This window comes from Muscardinus avellanarius (assembly GCF_963383645.1).
Source record: "Muscardinus avellanarius genome assembly, chromosome: X".
Taxonomy (NCBI): domain Eukaryota; kingdom Metazoa; phylum Chordata; class Mammalia; order Rodentia; family Gliridae; genus Muscardinus; species Muscardinus avellanarius.
In genome coordinates, this window is record NC_137792.1 from 45530118 (window position 1) to 45555061 (window position 24944).

The 24944-nt window shown below is 38.5% G+C and overlaps 1 protein-coding gene across 1 annotated transcript in view; it reads right to left on the reverse strand.

The window, feature by feature from the left end:
- The window catches only part of HUWE1 (HECT, UBA and WWE domain containing E3 ubiquitin protein ligase 1), a gene marked incomplete at both ends in the record, with an annotated part of 105197 nt that extends 83475 nt beyond the window's left edge, over positions 1 to 21722 (reverse strand). The window contains 12 exons of the mRNA XM_080718876.1: positions 5202 to 5413; positions 6060 to 6151; positions 7260 to 7437; positions 7885 to 7991; positions 12829 to 12930; positions 13426 to 13545; positions 15179 to 15284; positions 15507 to 15647; positions 16213 to 16340; positions 16471 to 16621; positions 17042 to 17142; positions 21668 to 21722. Of these exons, the coding sequence (XP_080575002.1) occupies positions 5202 to 5413; positions 6060 to 6151; positions 7260 to 7437; positions 7885 to 7991; positions 12829 to 12930; positions 13426 to 13545; positions 15179 to 15284; positions 15507 to 15647; positions 16213 to 16340; positions 16471 to 16621; positions 17042 to 17142; positions 21668 to 21722 (1493 nt within the window). The remainder of the gene's footprint in view (positions 1 to 5201; positions 5414 to 6059; positions 6152 to 7259; positions 7438 to 7884; positions 7992 to 12828; positions 12931 to 13425; positions 13546 to 15178; positions 15285 to 15506; positions 15648 to 16212; positions 16341 to 16470; positions 16622 to 17041; positions 17143 to 21667) is intronic.
- Between the last annotated feature and the right edge of the window lie 3222 nt (positions 21723 to 24944).

Consider the following 24944-nt stretch of genomic DNA (forward strand, 5'->3'; position numbering starts at 1 on the left):
CATTTACTTAAAGGGGCCAGGCACAGAAACATATAACATCTCACCGTGTTCTTGCATCAGGTTTAGTTATGGAAAGTAGGAAATGGGATTTACTTATTGGCCCCAAATAAATACTTCCACTGACCAATCAAGTATGAAACTGACACTGAAGAACAATCTGGACTTGAAGCATGATAGTTCTGAAGAGAAGGATGCAATAATGCCATTACCTAAAGATAATGTAGCCTTTACCATAATGGCTTTATCTTAGATTTTGCAACAAAGCAAGAGAGGAACAAAACTTAAGTGAAAAATGGAGCATTGTGGAAATGTCCCCTGGGAACAGATTTGAGCAGGGGTTTGGGAAGGAGGGTCAGAGACAGAAGAGGCAGAAGGAAAAGGGAAGAATGTTGACAACATGCTAACTGTTCTTATCCTGGAGCAAGACATAATGTGAACAAAGATTTGCCAGCTAGGTATGAGAACATCTGGCAGTAATATGTACAAGTAAAAAGAAAGGATAGGTATCATGAATGGTTTCATTGATAAATATCCATTGTGTTTCGCTATTTGTGTAGGATGTTGTAAACATCTTCAGTGGAAAATTTGAGGAAGAATTTTATATAAATGAAGGCGACCTATAAGCCAGGATTGTATGGTTTCCAGGGGAAGACTATAAACCTTTCTTTAACCAATACTGCTCTTCCTCAGAACCACAGCCATATTCCATGTTACTTATACCAATTATCCATCTCTGCTAGGCCTCAAATCCTTGGAAAAATCCCAGAGATCCACCTTTATAGGCTAAATGGAGATGTGGCTCCAGCAGGGGAAACTAGTCCCTTTTCAAGAGCCAAGTATGTTGGGAAAGAGCTTAAACAATATTTTAAAAGGGGACCTATAAGCTCCTTTTCACTGTTACAAGAATTTGGGAGAAGAACAAGACAGAGTACAAAACCAGCAGTGTTTTTCTTTTTTTAAATTGGTATCAGAGATTGAACCCAGGGCACTCTAACTCTGAGTAAAATCAGGGTCTTAATAAATTGCAGAGGCTAATCCCTAACCTGCAATCCTCCTACCTCAGTCTCCCAAGTAATTCAACTGCAGGAGTTATCACTGTGCCAGGCAGGGGGTGGGTGCTGAATGAGGTGTTCTTCTAGTTCTTAAGACAAATGTCTCAACAAAAGAACCCACCGAATGGGCCATATTTCAGACACAAATGTTATCTGCAGTCATTGCCTTTAAAGCCCAAATAACCCCTATTCAAGTTCCAAAGACCACACAGGCTTACATAATTCACTTCTTTCAAGTTACCAGGAGAGGTAAGTGGTAATATCAGCATAATAAATGGGATCGACCACAAAATGAACCACTGGTGTCCCAGCTACAAACCTTCGTTATTTACTGGTAAGTATGTTCATCCCCAGCAACATCAGAGAATCAAACAATTTAGAGGTGGAAAAAAGGTTAAAAAGGCAAGTATTTATGAACTATTTATAGTGAACATACCTGAATGTAGAATAGCACCCCATAAAACATAAAAACACTATTTAAAATTGAGTTGCTAATTTTGGGGAAAATAGCAGGTTTACATTTGAAAAAACCCTGTAAACCCATGTCCATCAGCAGGGAGAATGGATAAAGTACCATATTCATACAATAGACAACTACTCAGAAATAAAAATTAAGGAGCTACTGAGAGATGAAACAAGATACACAATGAGCAAAGAAGCCAAATATAAGAAAGTATATACCTTAGACACAGTATTGCATTTATTGTATATATTCTATTGTATTTAAGTAAATATTTATATGATTTTCTCTTTATAAGATGTTCTTTATGGGCCAAAAATTCAATGAGACTAGCTCCAACTTTATTTTTGGCAGGGAAATTAGAAATTTTATTTTATTTATTTCTTTGTGTGTGGTACTGGGGTTCCTGGAAGCCCTTCTACCTCTGGGCTGTACTCCCAGACCTATTTTTACATTTTTATTTGGAAACAGGGTCTCCTAAACCAGCGTGCGCGGCTGGCTTCGAACCTGCGCAATCCTCCTGTCTCTGCCTCCCAAGCGCGGGGATTACAAGCGTGCGCCACCACGCCTGGCCAAGAAATTTTAAATCTGTGTGGTTTACTCTATGGAAACTATACTTTGCTAAAAATATTGAAAATGACTGTGTGTGTGTGTGTGCATGTGTGTGTATACAGGACACATTGAAAAATGAATGAGAACATGGGGAAGGATAGCCAAAAATTTAATGAATGAGGGCTGAAATGAATTACAAGTCTTTTTAAACTACTCCATACTGAAAGAAGAAAATAATTTCCAGCACAACCAATTGCTAAGGACAAAGAGCTAAAAGAATTGGACACTTTAATATGTGTAGATTTCAAAATAAAAAGGGTTGCCTCACAAAATCTGAATGGGGTAGTGATAAAGTCCTCATGCCTAGTGGAGTGTAAAAATACATGGATACTAGGTTATCCATGTATTTTGCATCTTAGGATCCCATTCTGAATACTATTGTAGTTGAATATTAATGTTATCGGTAAAGATCTCTACTTTCTTTTTCTTCCCATGGTGCATTAGGCCCATCTCTCTGTGCAATAAAGACTTAGGGAATCCTTAATCTAATGTGTTTTATTCATTCTATCAAATAAACACTTATTGAATGATTACCTACTACATGTAGATAGGGATACAGTGCTGAATTAACAATGTCACGGTTCTTGAGTAGCAGTGAGAAAAACCATTTGCATACAAAACTATTAAGATTGTACTCCCATTTGGAAGCAAAAATTGCTTTAAAATGAGACATCTGAGCCAGGCACGGTGTTGCACGCTTGTAATCCCGGTACTTGGGAAGATGAGACAGGAAGATTACAGGTCTAAAGACAGCTTCAGCAAGTAGTGAGACTTGCATCAACCTAACAAGACCCTGTTTCCAAATAAAAGTAAAATAAGGCTGGGGGTGTGGCTCAGAGGTAGAATGTCCCGGGGCTCAATACCCAGTGCCACACACACAAATAAGAGACACCTGGGACGAGGATATAGCTCAGTGGCAGAGTGCTAACATAGCATGTGTAAGACCTGGGCCTTACAGGAATTTGGTAAATCGAAGAAGAGGAGATGATTTAGAAATGAGGAACATATGTAAATAGAGTAATACAAAAAAAGAATGAAGGGTGATGAAATGAAGGCTGCATAGGAAATGCTTATTTCCTATATACCACCTGAATTCTGAGTATGAAGATCTAGGATGTATATTACACATTCATTTAGAAATGTTATATGGAGATGGATATACACAGCTTGATACAAAAGTATCACTATCATCCACATTAAAGACATCTTTACTTCATTGTACTCAGGAAAGGAACTTTAGCAGGGGCACTGACAATCAAGACAGGGCAAAGGAAGCACGGGGATAATGATGCCTTTGTAAAGTAGCTAGACTGGCTTTACAGACTCATTGCTATCTAGAGTTCCAAGAGTTTGGGATTCTAGCCTTGACCAATGCTGTCTATTTCACCTGAATCTTGAATTAAGTCCCAAGCCACCCTTCAGTAACAGCTCAAACCCACTCATATAAACGCCTACAATGCTCATGCACCTCTCACACTTATCTACACATCAAAAGATCAGTTATTAAATAAGTGGATATATGCCTATCTAGAGTTAACTAGTAGTTCACATGGCATCTACTGCATGTGAATCCTCCAAGCTCAGAACCTGGTGTACTATTCATTAGTAGCCAGAAGGCTTTAAGTCTCCAGATGCCCCAGCATCTTTTTTTTTTTTTTTTTTTTTTTTTTTTTTTTTTTTGCAGTACCAGGGATGAAACCCAGGGGCATTCTATCTCTAAGCTATATCCCCAGCCCTATTTTTTTATTTTGAAATGGGGTCTAAGTTCCAGAGGCCTCACTATGTAGCAGAGTCTGGCTGGGAAACCTGCAAACCTCCTGCCTCAGCCTCCCAAGTACTGGGATTATAAGCCTGAGCCACCACATCTGGCTTTCTTACACATCAGGATTCTTACATACCACAAATCTGAAAGAAAACTACTGTGCATGTTTAGAATCATAAATTGCTTTCTAAATGATCTGGAAAAAAATAATAAAAAAGAACAAAACCAAAAATAACCAGCTAACAACAAATCCCCACAACTCTAAAGGAGATAGGCTCTGAAAGTGGAATGTTTTATATGTTTGAAATTTAACATTCTATGAAATGGAATGTCAAATCAACCAAGCGATAGTTAGACCCTCTGTGTAAAACCCATCAACTTAATATACTGAATTCTAACTTGATTTCATGAGCAGTTTTTATTTATTTTTTTGTTGTACTGGGGTGGAACCCAGGGGCATTCTACTACACCACAGTCCTATTTTTATTCTTTATTGAATTTTTTAAATTCTTTTGTTATTTTGTGGTACTGCAGGTAGAGCTCAGGGGCTTTTCTACCTCCGGGCTATACTTCCAGACCTATTTTATACTTTATTTGGAAACAGGGTCTCACTAAGTTGCTGAGAGCCTCACTAAGTTGCTGAGAGCCTCACTAAGTAGCTGAGGCTGGCTTCGAACCTGTGTGATCCTCCTGTCTCAGCCTCCCAAGTGCCAGGATTACAAGCGTGTGCCAACACATATGGCTTATTCTTTATTTTAAAACAGGGTCATGAATAGCATTTTAAGTAAGATAGCGTCCTAAGGCAACCACTACTAATAAATACGGAAACATAAATTAGGCTGCAGAATTTGAAGAAAAACTACACACTTATTAAGTCCAGAAGAAATCTTAAAATGACCTAAATAACTTACTTTTTCTGTGGTGCTGGGAATTGAATCCAGAGGTATTCTAAGACTGACCTACATCACATCCCCATTTCATTTTTTATTTTGAAGCAGAGTCTTGCTAAGTTGTTCGGGCTGGCCTCAAACCTGTGATCCTCCTGTCTTAGCCTCACAAGTACTAGGATTACAGGCCTGTGTCACCATGCCTGGCTTAACTCTCATTTTTTAATAGATGAAAAGGACAATAAGGGGGCTGAGGGTGTAACTCAGTGGTAGAGCACCTGCCTAGCATGCACAAGGAATTGGTTTCCAATTCACAGCATCACAAATATAAAGCAAAACATTATACCCTAAAAGAGTATGGCACTAAGACATAGGTAGTAGTAAAATGAAGATCCCAAAACCAGCAAATGTATCTTATGAACACTTACTGCTGGCTAGGTTCAGTGTCACTTTGCTGTGTAGAATTAAAGCTCTGCATGGCCTGTACTTCTTCTTCCTCCTCATCCTCACTAGAGGCTTCTTCTGCGGCATGATTAGACCTGGGGGGAGGAGCAGTGGCGGTGCCATCTGCCTTTTGGATGGATGGCTTCTGACAGATGTATTTAGGGTCTCTTCCAAGATTACAGATTTCTTCAAGTAACTGAAAAGCAGTGAGAATAATATTACTAATATAAGTAGGAATATAGGAAATGACTAAGATTTTGAGCGCATCTTCAATGGGCTATATAATTGCCAAAACAATATAAGTATTGTATATAACATTTCTTATAGAAGCCCTGCAATTTTGATTTGTTCAGGGTCATATGGCTGCTTAAGTGACTTACTGAGTTTATCTCACTGTTTAATTCATCAAACATAAGAAATTCATACTAGTTTAGCAATCCTAAGAGGAAAATGACAAGGCTAATAAATGTGGGAGAACAAAACATCAAGTAAAAATTACTGGAAAGGGCAATATGCTTTAACAAACAGAAGAGCACCTTATCTATTTGTTAATATACTAGATAAGAAAGCAATATGTAGAGGTTTACATTAAATGAGTCATTTCTGTTTATAAGGAAGATAATTCTCAACCGGGAAAAAACCTGAAAAGAACAGACTTCTTTCCTATGAGACAGGAATTAAAATGACTCCCCTCCTATGGACCAGACAAAAAACATGGAAAACGTGTGGTCAAACTAATGCTTTTAACAGGCAGAATCCAAGTAATCTCCAGTAGGTCAAACCTTTTTTGAAAAATGCACCTCTCCTCTCATGAATACAGTCACAACCTTTTCTTGACCTACCTTAATGATGGCAGTCGTTGCATCTGTTTTGAGGGTGGGCTGATGTCTCATGAGCTCATCAACAGCACTTCCCAGGTTGGATGCAGTGTCACCTAAAAGCAAAAAAATGAACTATTAGAAATACTTAAAACGAGGGGAAAAAGAACTTGTGACTATTTTCTGCCAGCCTAGGATAAAAAGAAGAAACTGAACTGGTCGGTATGATTATTGTAATTCTGGGAATTAAATCATCATTTAAACTTTCATTATCCAAATTGAGGAGGAGGGAGGGATCAGTCTAATAAATATTTTAAAGTAACTATGAGGGTTGTACTCTACCTGCACATTCTCTACTGTCAAGGTCTGAATTAGTGAGTGAGTAAGATGACAAGAGACAAAATTAGGGAAGTAGAAAACATTGATCATGTGGCTACCCCAGTGAGGAAAGCATGACTAAAATGCTCTAGTGATGGTGGGAAATTACAAAGTACATTTGGTTTTTCATTTTAGAGACAGGGTCTCACTCCGTTGTCCAGGCAGGCCTTGAACTCCTGGACTCAAGCAATCCTCTTGTCTCAGCTTCTTGAGTTAAGAACTGTTATAGTAAGTTCCCCCAGGAAAGCTGACAGGCTGGCAATGCTTAACAAGGTTAAGAGGTAGGAGGACATGGCTGGAGGAACTGGGTCACTTGGAACTTAACCTTGAGGATTTTGTCTGCCCCTGGCTACTTCCTGTCTAGTCTGTCTCTCTTCCATCATTTCCTACTGCAACAATGTTTTGTATTACAGTCAACTGACTATGGAATGAACCCGTGAATCCACCAAAATAGTCCTTTCCCAACTCCTCTAAATTGTTGTCAGGTATTTTAGTCACATCAATGAAAAAAGTAATACACCTACTTTTTCACTATTCAATGTTGTAGTCTCATATACACTGAGAAGGAAATCTATGGATCTGTACCTATTTCAGGGACTTGGATATGAGAACTCAGATTATCAGGATCAACATCAGTTAACAAGTGAACTGTCAACTTTCCAGAAGAATAGAAACATTAAGGATAGAAAGGCAAGAGTATTCTTTCCTATCTACAACAGAAAAGTGTAGTTGATAACTCCCATTAAGCTTACTGCACTTTGCCAAAGAAACAATGTGAAGTCAAGGAAGGATTTCATTTGCCAAAGAAAACAATTTTCCACTATGGAATAATTCCTAGCAACTCACCAAGGGGATCAGAACTCCTCCTCCTTCGCATGGCTGGGAGGTAGTCTGGAGAGAGAAGAACTTTGAAGAGTCGTTCAAACGGCTGACATTGTACAAAAGACTGAAGACCTCGGGCATTCAAGCAAAGTGCACTGAATACATTTGGGAGGGAGCCAAGGACTTCACGGGTAGCAGGAACCTAAAAAGAACATAAAGTGAGCTTGAATGCATCTAAAAATGATTCATGTATGGACGATGAGAAAATCTGGATAGGGATCTTACACTGAGAAATAGAAGGGTTTTTGACAACCGATTCCAGTAAAATTTCACACTACAAGCCAGGTGTGAGGGAACACGCCTATAATACCAGTATTTGGGAGTCTGAGACAGAAGGAATGCAGGTTCAAAGATAGCCTCAACAAGTAGGGAGGCTCTCATCAGCCTAATGAAACCCTGTTTCAAAATAAAGATAAAAAATAGGGCTGGGGGGTATAGTTTGGAGGTAGAATGTTCCTGGGTTCCATCCCTACTGCCATATACACAAAAAAGGTAAGATTTTCATACAATAAGACTTTTGTTAAGCATGTATTAGGAAAGGGGTATATATACATGGAGCATTCTTCATAGAGCAGCAGAAAAGACTCACATCTTTGATAAGCAGTGCATGTAGCATGACATCTGTCAACCCATTGTCCTGGAGTGAGGAAAGCAATGATGGTTCTTGAAATACAAACACAGTTACCACTTCAGTAGCTAAAAAAGATGAGAACATATGGAAAACTAAGATTCCTCACAGGTATTAAGAGCATAACACCAAAAGTTTTTGAAAAAAATACTCAATGTTTTTAAAATTTAAACACTTGTGCTTATAGGAAATGAAAGTTTCTAATACCTGTATTAGACATTAATAATTACTAAAAATTTAGCTGAGTGTGGTGGTGTACATATGTAATCCCAGTACCTGGCAAACTGAGAAAGGAGAATCACAGGTTTGAAGCCAGCCTTGGAAATTTATAAGACCTTAAGCAAATTAGCAAAACCCTATTTCAAAATAAAAATAGGGCTGAGGGTATAACAGAGACGTAGACTGCCCCAGGGTTCAATCTCCAGTAACATGCACATACACACACAAAAAACAAAATTAGTAATTACCCTTCAAGATTTTTGAGCACATTTTTACATATATGAAGTTATCTAATTTACTTTGGTTTTACCAGTAGCACTATTTTCCCCTAACACTAACAGCATTCATTTTGAATGGATACATAGTATTCCACAAAATAATTACCCCACATTATATATAAACAAACTTCCTGCTGTAAAAATTGGTACCATATCACCCTTTTTTGTTAGGTTCAGCAGAAAAAGAGATCTCACACGCATGTTTGGTGGGTTAGAGCAAATACATAATGTGTGTTGTAAAAAGGTGATTAGAAACAGCAGTCCTTGGAATGTGTAATAATCTAAAGAGTTTGAAACCATATTTAGAAAAGTTCACAAAATAAAAGCTATTACTGACAAAGATTTTAAAGATACATAATATTGCCGGGAGTGGTGGCACACACTTATAATTTCAGCCTTTGGGAGGCTGAGATAAGGATCTGGGTTCGCAGACAGCCTCAGCTACTTAGTGAGGCCCTTTGCAACTCAGTGAAACCCTGTTTCAAAATAAAAAATAAAAATCGTGGTGGTGCACGCTTGTAATCCCCGTGCTTGGGAGGCAGAGGCAGGAGGATCGAGCAGGTTCGAAGCCAGCTGTGCTGGCTTAAGAGACTCTGTTTACAAATTTAAAAAAAAAATAGATCTGGGAGTGTAGCCCGGAGATTGAAGGGCTTCCAGGAACCCCAATACCACCAAATAAATAAATAAATAAATAAATAAATAAATAAATAAATAAATAGGGTTGGGGGGTATATCTCAATGGTAGAATGCTCCTGGGTTCCATCTACAGTACCACACACACAAAAAATAAAAGATACACAATATCCGTGAACTATGTATAAAAAAATGTTCATGGTAATGTCTTAGATCGAAAATATAAAATAGCTTCATTTATCCCCAATACCAGTGAAATAGTAAATATATAAGCAATTACTGAATATGAAGAGTTATCAGTGGCCTTTGAGAGAATTGACTAAGTCTTTATGGATTCCTATTGGTATGTGACACAACCTTATATGGACTTACATTTGTACAAATGTATGAATCTTAGAGTTAATAAAATAGTACATTATGAACTAAAGTTGGTATTCAACTAGTAGTAACTAAGACATTAAATTTATTGTTTTAAGAAGAGGCCGAAATCAGGTGTGATGGTACCTATAATCCTACTACTTGTATTTTTTTCATTTTTGCCTTTTGGAAAAGATACCCAGGAATGGTATAACTGGATCATATGGTGGATCCATTCCCAGTTTTCTGAGGAATCTTCACACTGATTTCCATATAGGAGCAGAACTAATATACTTATGTCAATTTCAGTTCTTTGTACTTTTTATTGGGAAGGGAGAAGTACTATGTGCATATATGTCACTGTCAACATGATTTACATTATAATGCACCAAGAAAAGCATATTATAAAAAAAAACAAATGTCAGCCAGGGTGGTGATGCATGCTTGTAATACCAGTACTTGGGAGACTGAGACAGGAGGATCTCAGGTTCGCAGCCAAGCGCAGCTACTTAGGCCCTCTGCAACTTAGTGAGACCTTGAATTCAAATAAAACATATAAAATAGGGCTGGGGGTGTAGCTCAGAGGTAGAATGCCCCTGGGTTCAATCCCCAGTGCCCCCCCCACAAAAAATCAGAGATTAATGAAGAAAATAATGGAGGAAGAATGTGGATTTCCATTGCGCTAAGTCTAATTTGCTGCCCGTGACCCTCACTTCCTGCATTATACTTATAAGTATCACATGCTCCCTACCTCCACCCTGCAAGCAAATGTGTTTTCTTGCTGCCTCTTCTAACCAAACCTACCTATGTACTTACTTTTCTCTGTTCTGCACTTTCTCTCAGAGAGAGTGCTACCGTATTTCCATACCTTTGGCCCTGTAACTGTATATAACGATTTATTTTTTGGTCCTATTAGGGATTGAACCCAGGGCCTTTCAACCTCCAGCTACAACAACCCCAGCCCTAAACTTTATTCTTTATTTTAGTGGTACTGGGGGTGGAAGCCAGAGGCTTTCTACCTCCGGGCTATACTCTCAGACCTTTTTTTAAAATATTTTATTTGGAAACAGGGTCTCACTAAGTTGCTGGAAGCCTCACTGAGTAGCTGAGGCTGGCTTCGAACCCGTGCAATCCTCCTGTCTCAGGAGGGGATCCTCAGCCTCCCAAGCGCGGGATTACAAGCGTGCGCCACCATACCCGACTAAACTTTATTCTTTATTTTGAAAGAGTTTCACTCAATTGTGGAGGGCCTCACTAAGTAGCTGAGGGTGGGGAATTACAAGATGCAGTACCACACCTGTATCCCATTATGTGGGAGGATGAGACAGAAGGACTGCACGTTTGTGGCCAGCCTCAAGAACTTAGGCTCTCCAAACCTTAGTGAGAAACTATTTCAAAAAAAAGAATAAACTGGGCTGCACTGTAGCTTGGAGGTAGAATGTCCCTGTGTTCCATCCCCAAAACACAAAATAAAAACATTAAAAAATTCGTTATGAGTTAAGCAATTTGAATCTAAAACTTGGTGGAGTTGCTACAACAAAAGAAAAATTCCTCAAATATCCAAAATTTATCTAGTAGTACAAAATTTATCTACTAGTACAAAGAGGCCTTCCCTACTTCACACCTACCAATAAATACCAATAAATTAGATTTTTAAGAATTCAAGAAGCACATGTAAGCAGAGTGGGGTGGCACATGCTTGTAATCCCAGCATTCAGTAGGCGGAGACTGGAGGATCGCAGTTCCTGCATAGCATCAGCTACTCAGTGAGGCCCTCAGAACTCAGTAAGACTGTTTCAAAAACTAAAAAAGACTAAAAAATAGGGCTAGGGGTGTATCTCAGAGGTAGAATGCCCCTGGGCTCCATCCCCAGTATCAAAACACACACACACACACACACACACACACACACACACACACACACACACACTGTGTACTGTCCCAAATACATATGGCACACAATAAATACTTATTAATAAAAGTAAGTCCAGGTTTAAACCAGACATGGTGACATATGCTTGTAATCTCAGTACTTGGGAGGCTGAAGACTGGAGGATTGCAGGTTCAAGGACAGCCTCAGCAAGTAATGAGACTCTCATCAACCTAGAAATATCCTGTTTCAAAATAAAAAATTAATAGGGCGAGGGGTGTAGCTAGGAGGTAGAATGTTCCTGAAATTAATCACCAGTATCAAAAAATCATGGTTTAATAGCAACAATATGCATGACAATGTAAAAACACAAAAACACACTAAACAACTGAAAAGTACTTATAGTCTAATCTGTACACGTTGGATATTTAATTCTGAGAACTAAAGTGTTCCCATCAGATTGCCAATACCAAGATTAAGGGTTAACCACTAACTAGAGAAGTATTTTTTCTTTTTGCTTACTTCATTTCTTAAATCACTCATAGCATATGAATAGCATAAAACAGAAAATAAGTACAATAATGCCTCTTTTCTCCTTGTTTTGTGGTACGGAGTATTTAAATCCAATGGCATTCTAATCCCAAACAAAAACCTCTATCCTTTTTATTTTTTTTTTGAAATAGGGTCTCACTAGGTTACTGAAAAAGCTTATTATGTTGCTGAGGTTGTCCTCAAATCTACAAACCTCCTGTCTCAGCCTCCTAAGTATTAGGATTACAGGCATGTGCCCCCATGCCCAAGCTACAATAGTATTTATTATAAATGATTTAAAATACACTACATTGCATATGAAAGGTATACTGAATACTCAAGAAATGAGTACTTATTTGAAATCATGTTCTGACCTTTATTTCATAATCAATAAAAAAGCTACACAGTGGGTAAAATTCTCAAAGTATATAAAATACATAGAGCTCTGCAAGGTTATCCCAACTTGAGATAACCAATTTTGAATTCCACTTACCCAAAAGAAAAAGTGATGGGCCATAGTATTCTGCATTGCTGATGATGTGTTTTAGGGAGGTAGGCAGAGAACCATCCATCACTAAGAAAATATGAAGATTGCAGAGAATATGAGTTTACAAGTAGTGAGAACTGAGAAATATATTACACCGTGGCAAACAAAGTCTGTGTTGATTTCGATCTACTGGCCCCTATTTGTGTCCTTACATTTTATTATGTTTTCACTGTCCATACAAATAAGCTTTCTAAACAGGGGTCAAGAAGAGAACAAAGAGTGTGCGAGACTGGGGTAGTAGGATGAAGCGAGAAGCTGGAAGGGGGGATATATGTGTGAATATTTACGAAACCAACTAAATAAACCTCAGGTCTAGGAAATCTGTTGCCAAAAAACTAAAATCTATTCAAAATGGCATATTTTTCTTTCCCTAATCCTGCTGTGCAGAGCAGGCATCAGAAGAGTATGGAAAGGACCTGTCTTTTGAGAGAAACAAATATCCTTTGACAAAATTATCTGTAATCAACTACCATGTCGTATGCCATCTGAGAAAGCAGGGTCTTGAATGGCCTTCTTAAGGAAATTCAACATGGATTTGAGAAGTGCAGCTCGTTGTGGAATACACTGGACTCCTGGGCATGAAAAGAAAGGGAAGAGAATTATGCTGGGTTCACCATTAAACCTCAATGAACAGTTTTAAAGAGACCTACATCTACAACTGCCAAAGCAAGAGCCACTGAAGTAAGATCTCTAGATTTGGGGAATAATAATTTGAAATTGAAAACATAAATCAGCAAAGATGGTATCAGACAAAATAAAATTAGAAACAAACCAAAAAAGAAAACTTGCAAAGTAGAAAACCCTGTGAACCTTACACAGTTCCTGTTTTGGAAAGTACATGCCCCTAACATGGCTGGTTTTGATAATCAATGTGTATACTATTAGAAACTATAAAGTCATGTAAAAGACATACTAATAAGAAAGTAGAATACAATAAAAATGAGATAACATGCATGTCATAGGAAGAAAACTTCCAAATGTACCATCTTTACACTCCTTCTAAAGCTCTCTTCTTCACTCATTTAATAAATCAATCAATGAAAGACTTTGCATCCATGTCTACACACCAGGACGAGGGCCAGGGCCAGAGATGTTGGTGCTGGCACTTGATGTCCTTAATTCAACTTCTAGCCGGTGCTCCATAGGTATTGATGAGCCTGGACTGCTTTCCATAGTCACATCCGCAACTAGAGAAAAAGTTATGATAAAGAAACTAATTATAAAAAAAAGGTACCATTAAAATAAAGGATTTTTGTTTAAAAAAATTTTAACCACTGAGGTGAGGTGATATAAAAATAAAGGATTAGGATACTGAACCCCAAAAGTAAAGTGTAAATTTTATACAACAGAAAGGTATTTAACATAACTAGTTATTAAAAACTTGCAAAATAAAATCAATCTAGAAAAGTAAATCCTTCAATATTTTTCATTCAACAAAGTAAGAGATAAGAAAAATTAGAGCATGCAATTTCATATACTACTGGTAGTAAATAGTAAATAGAGCTATATAAAGGAGTCAATTACGTAGCTCCTCTCCTTTCTCAAAATAGCCAGATAAAAAGGCCACATTTTAGATTTATAACCTCTATATCTTTAAGATAGTACACATTAAACAATAAGGATATATCTGACAATGTAGTAGGAAAAAAAAGTCAATATCCTGATCCCATGGACCTTAACATTTTAGTTGGAGTAAATAAATGATAATGAACCAAGCTGGGCGAGGTGACCCATGTCGGTGATCCCAGTAACGTGCAGAGCTGAGACAGAAGGACCACAGATTCTAGATCAGCCTCAGAAATGTAACAAAAATTTCAGCAACCTAGGGAGACCTTGTTTCAAAAGATAACAAAACACAAAAGCTGGGTGTGGTGGTGCATGCTTATAATCCCAGTACTTAGAAGGCTGAAAAAGGAGGATCACAGGAAAGAGGCAAGCCTCAGCAATTTAGCAAGGCCTTCAGCAAGTTAATGAAACCCTGTTTCAAAGTAACAAATACAAACTGGTACAGATGTGGTTTGGAAGAATCCTCAGTGTGTGTGTGTACACACACATACACACACCCTATACCTCACACAAAAGTTATCAATAAAAAGCTCCACCCCCCTTTTGATACTGGAGACTGAATGCAGAAACCATCTCAGCAACTTAGTAAGACCTATTTTGTTGTTGCTGTTGTTGGTACTGGGGGTGGAACCCAGGGACTTTTCTACTTCCGGGCTACACTCCCAGACTATTTTATATTTTATTTGGAAACAGGGCCTCACTAAGTTGCTAAGAGCCTCACTAAGTAGCTGAGGCTAGCTTCGAACCTATGCAATCCTCCTCACAGCCTCCCAAGTGCTGGGATTATAAGCGGGTGTCACCACACCTGTAGTAAGACCTATTTTAAAATAAAAAATAAAATAGGGATGGGAGTGTATCTCGGGAGGAGAATGTCTTTGGGTTGAATCCCAAGTACCACAAAACAACAAAAAGATAACAAACCAATACATAAAAAAACATTAAGTGATGCAATAAAAGACTGGCCATTTGAATAGTAGTGTACCTCAGCTTTAAACAATTTGCAAATCACTTATGTCAGAAAAACTTTGCTGCTGAAAATATATACTTGAAGTGAGCAGTGTACTTTATGATTTATAGGGAACAATTAACAATTTAGTGAGAATCCCTGCTTCAAAATAAAAATAAAAAGGGCTCGGGGTGTAGCTCAAAGATAAAATGCCCCTGGGATCAATTCCTACTAACATATATACCACACATAATAGAATGTGAATCAGGAAAGTCTCAAAAAAATATTGACTTCATAAGTTTAATTACCGTCCATATCGGTTTCCATTTCTTCTCCTTCTTGGGTGGTACTGGGTCTCTGGATCTTTGGCTTGATGACAAATGGACATTCTTTTCGGCACAAATCTACTTCATGCTACAATACAGGAAAAATAAAATCATTTTATATATACCATATATATGATATAAATATTCAGGATGAAAAACAATTGTAATGGAAAAACCAATTAGGCAGATTACAGAATTGGTGTCAAGAAACAGAAGAGATGAAGTGATTGTTTAAAATAATTAGGAAGTTCCTAGGCTCAGCTCTTACTGTGTATATAGTCTATGCAAACTGTTCCTGGAATAATAATACCTCAAGTCGATAAATGAAGATAGAAAGTCCACTATGGGACTGAAAAGCTGCCATGTCCAGGTTGGTGATGAGGTCAACCACTCTGACAGCTCTGGTGACAAACGTTATCTGGTCCTGTTCATCACCAAGAAACTTTATGACCTACCAGGGAAAGAGAGGCAAAAACAATTAAATGAAAAGATACAACGCTGTAATACGATCTTTTGTAAACATGCAGTCTGGGGCCCCAACAAGCAGCACAGAATAGGGGAGAAACTTGTGGTTGCTTTTTATTTGTGCTTGCCTAAATGATAGCTCAACTTTCAGGACTCAACCCCCTCTAAATAATATGGACATCATTTAATTCACAGCATTAAATAAATTATTTAGGGAAATCAATGCTACTATTAGAACACTATTTTACAAAGTATATTTACCAACACTGTTCTCAAGGCCAAGCCTAATATGACATCAAGTGAACATGTATTAATACCCAGGGAATCCTGACTATTACACCATGATAAACTACCCAAAATTATTAACTACGATAGCTGTTTCTTTTTAAGTTGCTAATGAGATTAACTAAAAAGCCAAACTAGAAACATCACTTTTCCTGTGTAAACTTTGCTACGCTATTTCCTCTCACTGTGAAACCTTCTTAATAGGTAAGTATGTACTCACTCTTAACTAATTTCCCCACAAAGATATTTTTAAAAAAGTAGAGCACCTTTAGTAAGGCTTCCATCATTCCACAGGAGACCAAGGCTTCACCACCAGCATCGTAGCTGGCCAGATGGTATAAAAAAGAGAAGAGAGCAGTGGCAAACTGGTGAGGGTATGGATCCATGGAAGGATCTAAAGGGAGTTTGGGAGGAGGAGAGAAAGAATAAGCTCAGAATTTGGTATTAAGCTTGCTGGATGTTAACACAGGAAAGAAAAGGGAAGGTTCCTCTTCTTGCCTAAGATAATTGCCACCATAACTCACCAATCATGGCCTGGATACAGTTTCGGACAAGTACAGGTAAAAATCCATGATAGGAAGCCGTTCCAGTACAGTCAATAATACTGCTAAGTTTGGGAGTTCTCTCCAAATGGACAATTGAAGTTAATGTACGCAAAGAAGCAGCTTTAATCTCCTATGAGAATAGAAGGTAAATACAGGATATGTCAAATAAAACATAAAAATAACTGAATATGGTACTAATATTCCGGACTCAGCTAGTTACAGTGGCACACACCTGTAATCCCAGTACTTGGGAGGCTGAGACAGGAGAACTGCAGGTTCAAGGGCAGCCTAGGAAGACTCAACCTAGTGAGACCTTTCCAAAATAAAAATCAAACAAGGTTGGGGGGTATAGAATGATCCTGAGTTCGATCCCTAGTACCACAAACAAAAAGAAAATCACAAACTCAAAATTCAGAGTACTGCTAAAAACCTGGCATTTGCTAATTTCATGACTGACATGCCCTTTTGGAGTTCTTTCTAACATCCCATGGAAAATATAAAAGACAAATAGTTATGAAGTTGATATGCAGAGACGATTATAAATACTTACCATAAGCTGCTTATCTGTTATCTGAAGGACATCTACCAACTCTTCTATCAAACCATTATACAAGATACTGTTTGCCGATTCCTGCAAGGCATTGGAATATACTGCAAAAGGAGAAACAAACACTTCAGGCAAGAAGGCAGTGGTTAAGCTACTACTCAATGACAAACCATTAAGTAATTAAAGATTAATTCCAACAACAATTACAGAAAGAATCACTGAACTCAAGAGGACTGTATCAAATATGGTAACATAAGCTCTTTATACCCACCCAATCCACAAATTTCCCTATTAAAAGTATAAATAGAGCAGGGCATAGTGGTGCAGGCTTGTAATCTCAGCATTAGGGAGGCTGAGACCGGAGGACGTCGGTTCGTGGACAGCCTCAGCTACTTAGTGAGGCCCTGTTTCAAAATAAAGAATAAAAAATAGGGCAAGGGGTGTAGCTCAGAAGTAGAATGCCCCTGGGTTCCATCTCCAGACCCACAAAAAAAGTATAGCCTTGAGCAAGAATTTGGGGGAATGGAAGTAGCAAGAGAATGAAGAATTTTTCACAACATCACTACTTGCTATAACGACACTATGTCTTGGACACAGACTTCCATTTTAACCTTCTTATATGCTCTATAAGCTATAAACAGAATTTATGGACAACTACAGACTAAGTCAGAAATTGGTGTGACACCATTATAAAATGCAAGCATGTATGTCATCTACTTTCAATGAATTCCACACTAGTAAACAATACTGGAAACAAAAACAAATAGGATTTCAGCACCCTGGTTTAGTTCTCAACAAATATTTCCAGAGTATTCACTGACATACTAAACGTTATGCTAGGTGTCAGTAAAAGTACAAGAGGATGCTGGGCGTTGTGGCGCACGCTTGTAATCCCCGTGCTTGGGAGGCTGAGACAGGAGGATCGCGCAGGTTCGAAGCCAGCCATGGTGGCTTAAGAGACCCTGTTTCCAAATAAAAATACAAAATACGCCTGGAAGTGTAGTCCAGAGGTGGAAGGGTTTCTGGGTTTCCATCCCCAGTACCACCAAAAAAAAAAAAAAAAAAAAAAAGTACAAGAGGATGATTTTATAGCCAGCAACTGACATTTTTTTAAAGAGCTGACAAACAAGTAACAATATAATGAAGGTATGTAATAACTGTATTGCTATCATTATGTGCAGGGCTATGCTAGGTGTTTTCATTTAATCTGCAGAGCAGTCTATACAAGAATTATCCCAATATAACCAGGCTGAGAAGGTAACCATTTAGCCAATAATCTACAAAAGCATAAGGGTTAGAGCCTAGGACTGGTCCAAATACTGTGCTTCCTATTCTACTACTCTCCTGCAGAAGGAGTTAAGTGCACAATATTAAATATTTAATGAATATTTTCCGACTTTAAAATTATGCCCCTAGGAGGATGAAAGAAGAAGGTGAAATAGCAAGAGCAAGGGCAGGCACCAGTGGAAAAGAACTGTATGCACATCATTTGGGGGAAAAAGATTAAACCCATATCTGATGTCAATAAGGATCCTATCATCCTCTTTCTGGTACTACATTAAGGAGCTCAAGAATGATAAATGAATGAACACTAGGAATCAGCGCTAGAAAATGTTACAACTTAAGTTGCCACCTAGACAGCTGCCTTATAATAATAAAAACAGTTCAAAGAAAATCAAGTCCCAACTGTACAATTACCATCTACTAATTATTGTGTTCTTACCTAATATAGATATTGCATGCAGTCTGGCCTGAACAGCTTGTAATCGCTTCCTGTGATTAGAAAAGCCATGGGCCAGCCGTATGTGTGTAAATAACAGCATCTACAGAGAGAGAGAAAGAGAGAAAGAGAGAAAGAGAGAGAGAGAGAGAGAGAGAGAGAGAGAGAGAGAGAGAGAGAGATATTAAGAAATCACTGGAAAAGGTGAACATACTTTCATTGAACTGCTTGGTAAAATGGCTTATTGTTGCTATTAACTAAAGTATTTAACTGAACAGTTACCATCTACTCTGAGAATAGCTTAAAAATGGGAGTGACAAAACAGAGATTCACAGAACTCTAATATACCAAGGTAAGTCAAGAACTATCACTATACTGACAGGCAATAAATAAGCGCATTTAGCAAGAGTTCTGATTATCATTCATCATATTAAGTATTTGGTAACTGCCAAAATAAACAGGGGGAAAACCCCAGAAATATTTTCTCCTAAACATATCCAAAATGCTGAGAAAGCTACTAACACTTAATAAATACTCAGAGAGAGGCAGGCAGTTTACACTTTTTCCTCAAACTCTCACAAGGATCTAGGAAGTTATTAAGTGCTGACCTTATAAAAATGAGGCTAAGATAAGGCTGGGAGAGGCAAATTGCCCATGGTTTTAACACCAAAACTGGCATGCTTTTTGCTATTCAGTGTCTCTCTCCAATACATTATCATTAGTCTACATGGACAACCACCACACTTGTCTGGATATTTAAGACTTATCATACCTGCTTATCCTTAGGAATGCTGTACATTTTGGTTAAAGATTCCATGATTTCAGAAGGGCTTTCGGAAATCTACATTAAAAAATATAGTTAGTAACAACCAAAAAAAATCGGCCAAACATTAAGAAACTAGCTCTCAAAGGTCCCTCTTACCTTGTCAAGTTGTTCTATGTGAATATAATGTAGTGTGTTACTAGTTGTCTGAAATAAAAAAAGAGCTCTTAGTCACTTACCACCAGAGACTGCAAAAGTTGTATAAAAACAGATATCACCCTAGGCCTACCTGAATGCTCTGAAAAATCAAGGTAAATTTCAAGTCCCCCAAAATCATTATATATAGTTTATTCACATTGAAGTTTACTTGAAAACATTATGTTTAAACTACAATGCAAAAAGCCAAGTATATTTCTTATTTTACTTTGTTCCTTTTTAACCCTCAACTGATTTAATCTCTACAGCTTCAGTATTTATAGCAAAGATTAAATCCATGAAGTGATTTCTCTCTCAATATGCACATCAGTTTTTTTGTTTTTTAAGTGGTACTGGGTATGGAACCCAGGGAACTTCTACCTCCAGGCTACATTCCAAGACCTATTTTATATTTTATTTGGAAGCAGGGTCTCTTAAACCAGGCGCGGCTGGCTTCGAACCTGCGCAATCCTCCTGTCTCAGCCTCCCGAATGCTGGGATTACAAGCATGCGCCACCACACCCGGCTTCACATCAGTTGTTTTTAAGGCAACGTTAATTTAGAAAGATTTAACATCCTAGGTAGAAGAAAAAGGATTTTATTCACTAGACTACCTCTAAACCAAAAGGAATTTTAGTACCTCTTAAAGGAACACAGAAAGATCAGATATTTTTTTTTTTTTTTGTATTGGGGGTGGAACCCAAGGGCTTTTCTACCTGCGAGAACCTATTTTACTCCCAAACCTATTTTATACTTTATTTGGAAACAGAGTCTCACTAAGTTGCTGAGATCCTCACTAAGTAGCTGAGGCTGGCTTTGAACCTGTGCGATCCTCCCATCTGCCTCCCAAGCGCTGGGATTAAAAGTGTGCGCCACCACGCCCGGCAGGATCAGATAACTAAAGTAGGACCCTATGTGCAACAGAGATCTCTTACAGGCTGGTTTAGAGAAATGTGAACTATTACTATCTGGATTATTATACTATATATAATAATTATTGAAAACAGTATGTTTAAACTACAATGCATACAATAGATTATTATATTATATGTTGAAATTCCCAATTGAGACTATGAAAAAATACACAAGACAAAGCAATACACCCTAAATGAACTCCTATCTTTTGGCAGTTCCCACTGTAAGAAAGATCAACCACTGTAAGATTTCCCACTATAAGAAAGAGCTGGGCATGTAATTAGTACTTATTCCTGAGAAGCTGCTAGGTATATTTAGCTTAGGAAGGCATCAATGTAGTTCAACATTTCCCCACGTTTAAAACTAAGAAAGTCTAGCTGGGTGTGGTGGCGCACACTTGTAATCCCAGCGCTTGAGAGACTGAGACAGGAGGATCGCACAGGTTCGAAGCCAACTTCAGCTACTTAGTGAGGATCTTGGCAACTCAGTGAGACTGTTTCCAAATAAAATATAAAATAGGTCTAGGAGTATAGTCTGGAGGTAGAAAAGCCCCTGGGTTCCACCCCCAGAACCACACACACACACACACACAAAGCTAAAAAAGTCTAGAAAAGTCAATTTCATTTATAGTAGATTGTGGATTCTATTGGAAGAAGTCTGAATATGACTCACCCTTTTCTCAATTTTGACCTCAGCTCCGGGGTCTGCATAGAATTCAAAGTGTAGTGTAGTTGCACTGGGTGGGTATTTCTATGTATAAAGCACATCAAATAATGAGACACTGAGTTTCAACTGATTTTAGAAAAGACAGATATCTCCCAACTCTTCCCTCAAAGTCCTATCCACTTGTCCAACTCATTGTGGCAGCAGAATGAGTAGCATATTCAATACCTACAAGTGCCTTTGAACTCTACCTCTTAGAGTAGGGTCCAAATGAAATGAGACTTATTCAAACCAGAACCAGCAGAATGACGCTCAAAGTTATAAAAAGCTTCCACATTTTTTTGTTTATAAGTTACCTATTGCTCTTTCTTACATAAGATCAAATTTGACTCGTATTTGGTATGGGCGAAGATGAGCAAATCTGCCATGCAATAATGAGTAAGAATTCAAGAAAGGATGAGGGGGAAAAATCAGTGTCTAGGTACCACTTAAAGAATGGAAGAGAGCCAGGCATGGTATGGTACACGCTTGTAATCCCAGCATTTGGGAGGCTGAGACAGGAGGATCCGGGTTTGGACAGCCTCAGCTATTTACTTGGTGAAGCCCTTTGCAACTCAGTGAGACGCTATTTTAAAATATAAAAAAGAATAAAAAATAGGGTTGGGGTATACCGCAAAGCTAGAATCCCCCTGGGTTCAATCCTCAATACTGGCAAAGGGGAGGTACCGGGTGCGGTGGTGCACGCTTGTAATCCCAGTACTTGGAAAGCTGAGATAGGAGGATAGAAGGTTCAAAGCCAGCCTTGACAACTTAGCAAGGCTCTCCAAAAATCTAGTGAGACTCTGTCTCCAAATAAGAAATAAAATTGGGCTGGGGGTTTAGATCAGAGGTAGAATGCCTCTTGAGTTCAATCTCCAGTACCACCAAAAAAAAATATTAATAATGGAAGAGTATATTCTTATGGAAACCTCAGTATCTGCCATCAGCCTTGTGAAATACGTTCCATACCACATCTCATGACACTTGTTTTCCTATATAGGTATATATATAAGCCAATAATAAACCAGACCCTAACAGTACATCTCTTTAATATCTAGAAAAACATGACAAACACAATCAAGATCACAACGGCACATCCATTAAGATGTCTCCTTGAAAGAAAACATTAGCAATGGTTGCCTCTGAGGGTGGAGAGATTACTGCTGTATACCCATTCGTACTCTTTGAATTTTTAAAAATGTTTATGTATCATTACTTTCTTTTAAAGGGCACAAGTGCTTTTCAAATTTTCAAGATATACCAAATTTCAATGAAGAAATGTATGGGTAATTTATTTTGTAGTGGGCCTCAAACATGCAAGGCAAGTGCTCTAGCAGCTGAGCTACATCCCCAGTCTAGGATAAGTGACTTCTTAACACAAGCTAAATGAGCTAACAGACATCATAGAAGCCTAGTACAATATACCACAATGTTTGGCCCAAGGGACAAAGGACAATCTTGACATGCTTATGGAGGTTCAGAATTAACCCACTAAACTTTCAAATGAAAAATTATGTTTTTAAAATTTCAAACTCTAGCTACTTTTAAAGAGACATCTCCCTTATTACTAATATCTATTCATAAAATACTCAAGAAACTATGCCAGCTAAAGTAGGGAATTATCAAGCTCTATTTGTATATTTGTGATTAGAAAAGGAGCCACTCTAGAAATGGGGATGAGTTGGTAAGATAATTTGCTTAACTTCATCATATATTTTGTGCTGAACATTACAAAACTGACACAACAAACTAAACACCGAAGGGTTATCAAGAAACTAACACCGAAGGGTTATCAAAACCCAATTATACCTGTAGCTCTATAGCAACATATCAAAGCAGAGGGAGGATGGCCAAAAATAGGGGAGTAAACGTGAAAGCACATAGGACAGTGGAAGTTCTCAAAACCCTAATAGAACTGTGTTCCAAGTAGCCATTCCTAAATGCTGTCGAGAGTCCTGATAGCTTGAGTGTGATAAAGCAAGCAAATGCTTTTTCTGGGTTTTAAAAATCACTGTCAGACCGAGTCAACAAATGCTACCCCTACCTCTTCAAGAACTGTGCAGGAGCATATGCTGTTGTCTGTGAGATTATTTATCTACTATGACAACATCAAGAGACCAAGCACCGTTAAGATTGCTTCCTAGGGTCTACTATATCCCAATCCATCTCATTTTCATAAAGTCCTGCTGTCATATATAGTATATGTACCTTATATTCCATAGATTCATTGTAAAGCAAGGCACAGAAAGAGACCAGAGCTCTGCCAAGAAACCCATATCTTGAAGGGTTACTTACCAACATATGCAAGTCTCTGCAACATTCTGCAAGACCAAAGCCATTCTCCTTTCCACCCCAGCTCTGGAAAAAGGAAAGTCAGTGCTAAGACAGGGCTCATGGTCTTATGAAGTAATATGTACAATTTTTTTTTTTTGCGGGTCTAGGGATGGAACCCAGGGGGGCATTTGACCTCTGAGATACACCCCCTGCCCTAATTTTTATTCTTTATTTTGAAACCGGGTCTCGCTGAGATGCAGAGGGCCTCACTAAGTAGCTGAGGCTGTCTGCGAACCGCGATCCTCCAGTCTCAACCTCCCGAATGCTGGGATTACAAGCGTGCGCCACCACGCCCAGCTTGTACAAAATATTTAAGAGTATGTAGATGCTTAGAGCACACAGTCGAGAAAACATCCAATGATAAAGTCAAACAAAAACAGAAAAAAAAAGCAAGAACTCAAGATTAAAAGCAAATTCTTCAACTGGCTCAATTTTACAGTTCTGCTAAGATACTCGTAGGCAGAACGCAAGCAGCAATGGCCAGCCGTTGCATTCCACGGACTTATATTCACATTTGCTGATGGTCAGTCACATCCTTGCCTGTCACACTGCTTGCTCACCTACTCTGCCAGCTTAGTTTCTTCACCAGAGTGGAAAGTATTCACTTTCCAGTTCCTCTCTTTTCGACATGAGCTACTGGCAGGATCAGCCTTGTTTACTACTGCTTGTCTACCAAAGTCTAAAACATTTTGAGGCCCTGAGATAATAGGGAGAAATAGCTCCACTGGCTTCCAACGCCCCAACTTCAGGCATATAATCTTGCTTACCAACCAGCCTGAATCTTCACCAGCCTTTGAAACACCAATGATTTTAGCATTAAGAAAATTGTATTTTTGGCCAAGTATAGTGGCACACACTTGTAAATTCAGTACTTGGAAGCTGAAACTGAAGGGGCGCAGGTTAATGGCCAGACTCAGCTACGTAGTGAGGCCCTCCACAACTTAGTGAGACTCTGTTTCAGAACAAAGGAAAAAAATGGGGTTGAGAGTATAGAATGCACCTAGGTTCAACCCTGAGTTCCACTAACTAAATAAATACATACATAACTACATATAGCTGGCAGGTGTAGCTCAGAGGCAGAATGGTTCTGGGTTCAATCCCCAGTGCCACACACAAAGACCTGCCTGTGTCTATCATCTCCAATACTGGGGAGGCTGGGACAGGAGAATCTCAGGTTAGAGGCCAGACTCAGCATTGTAGCAAGGCACTGTTTCAAAATAAAAAGTTGGGCATGGAGGCTGGATGACGGGGACTTTGTGTGTATGGGGAAGGTGGTG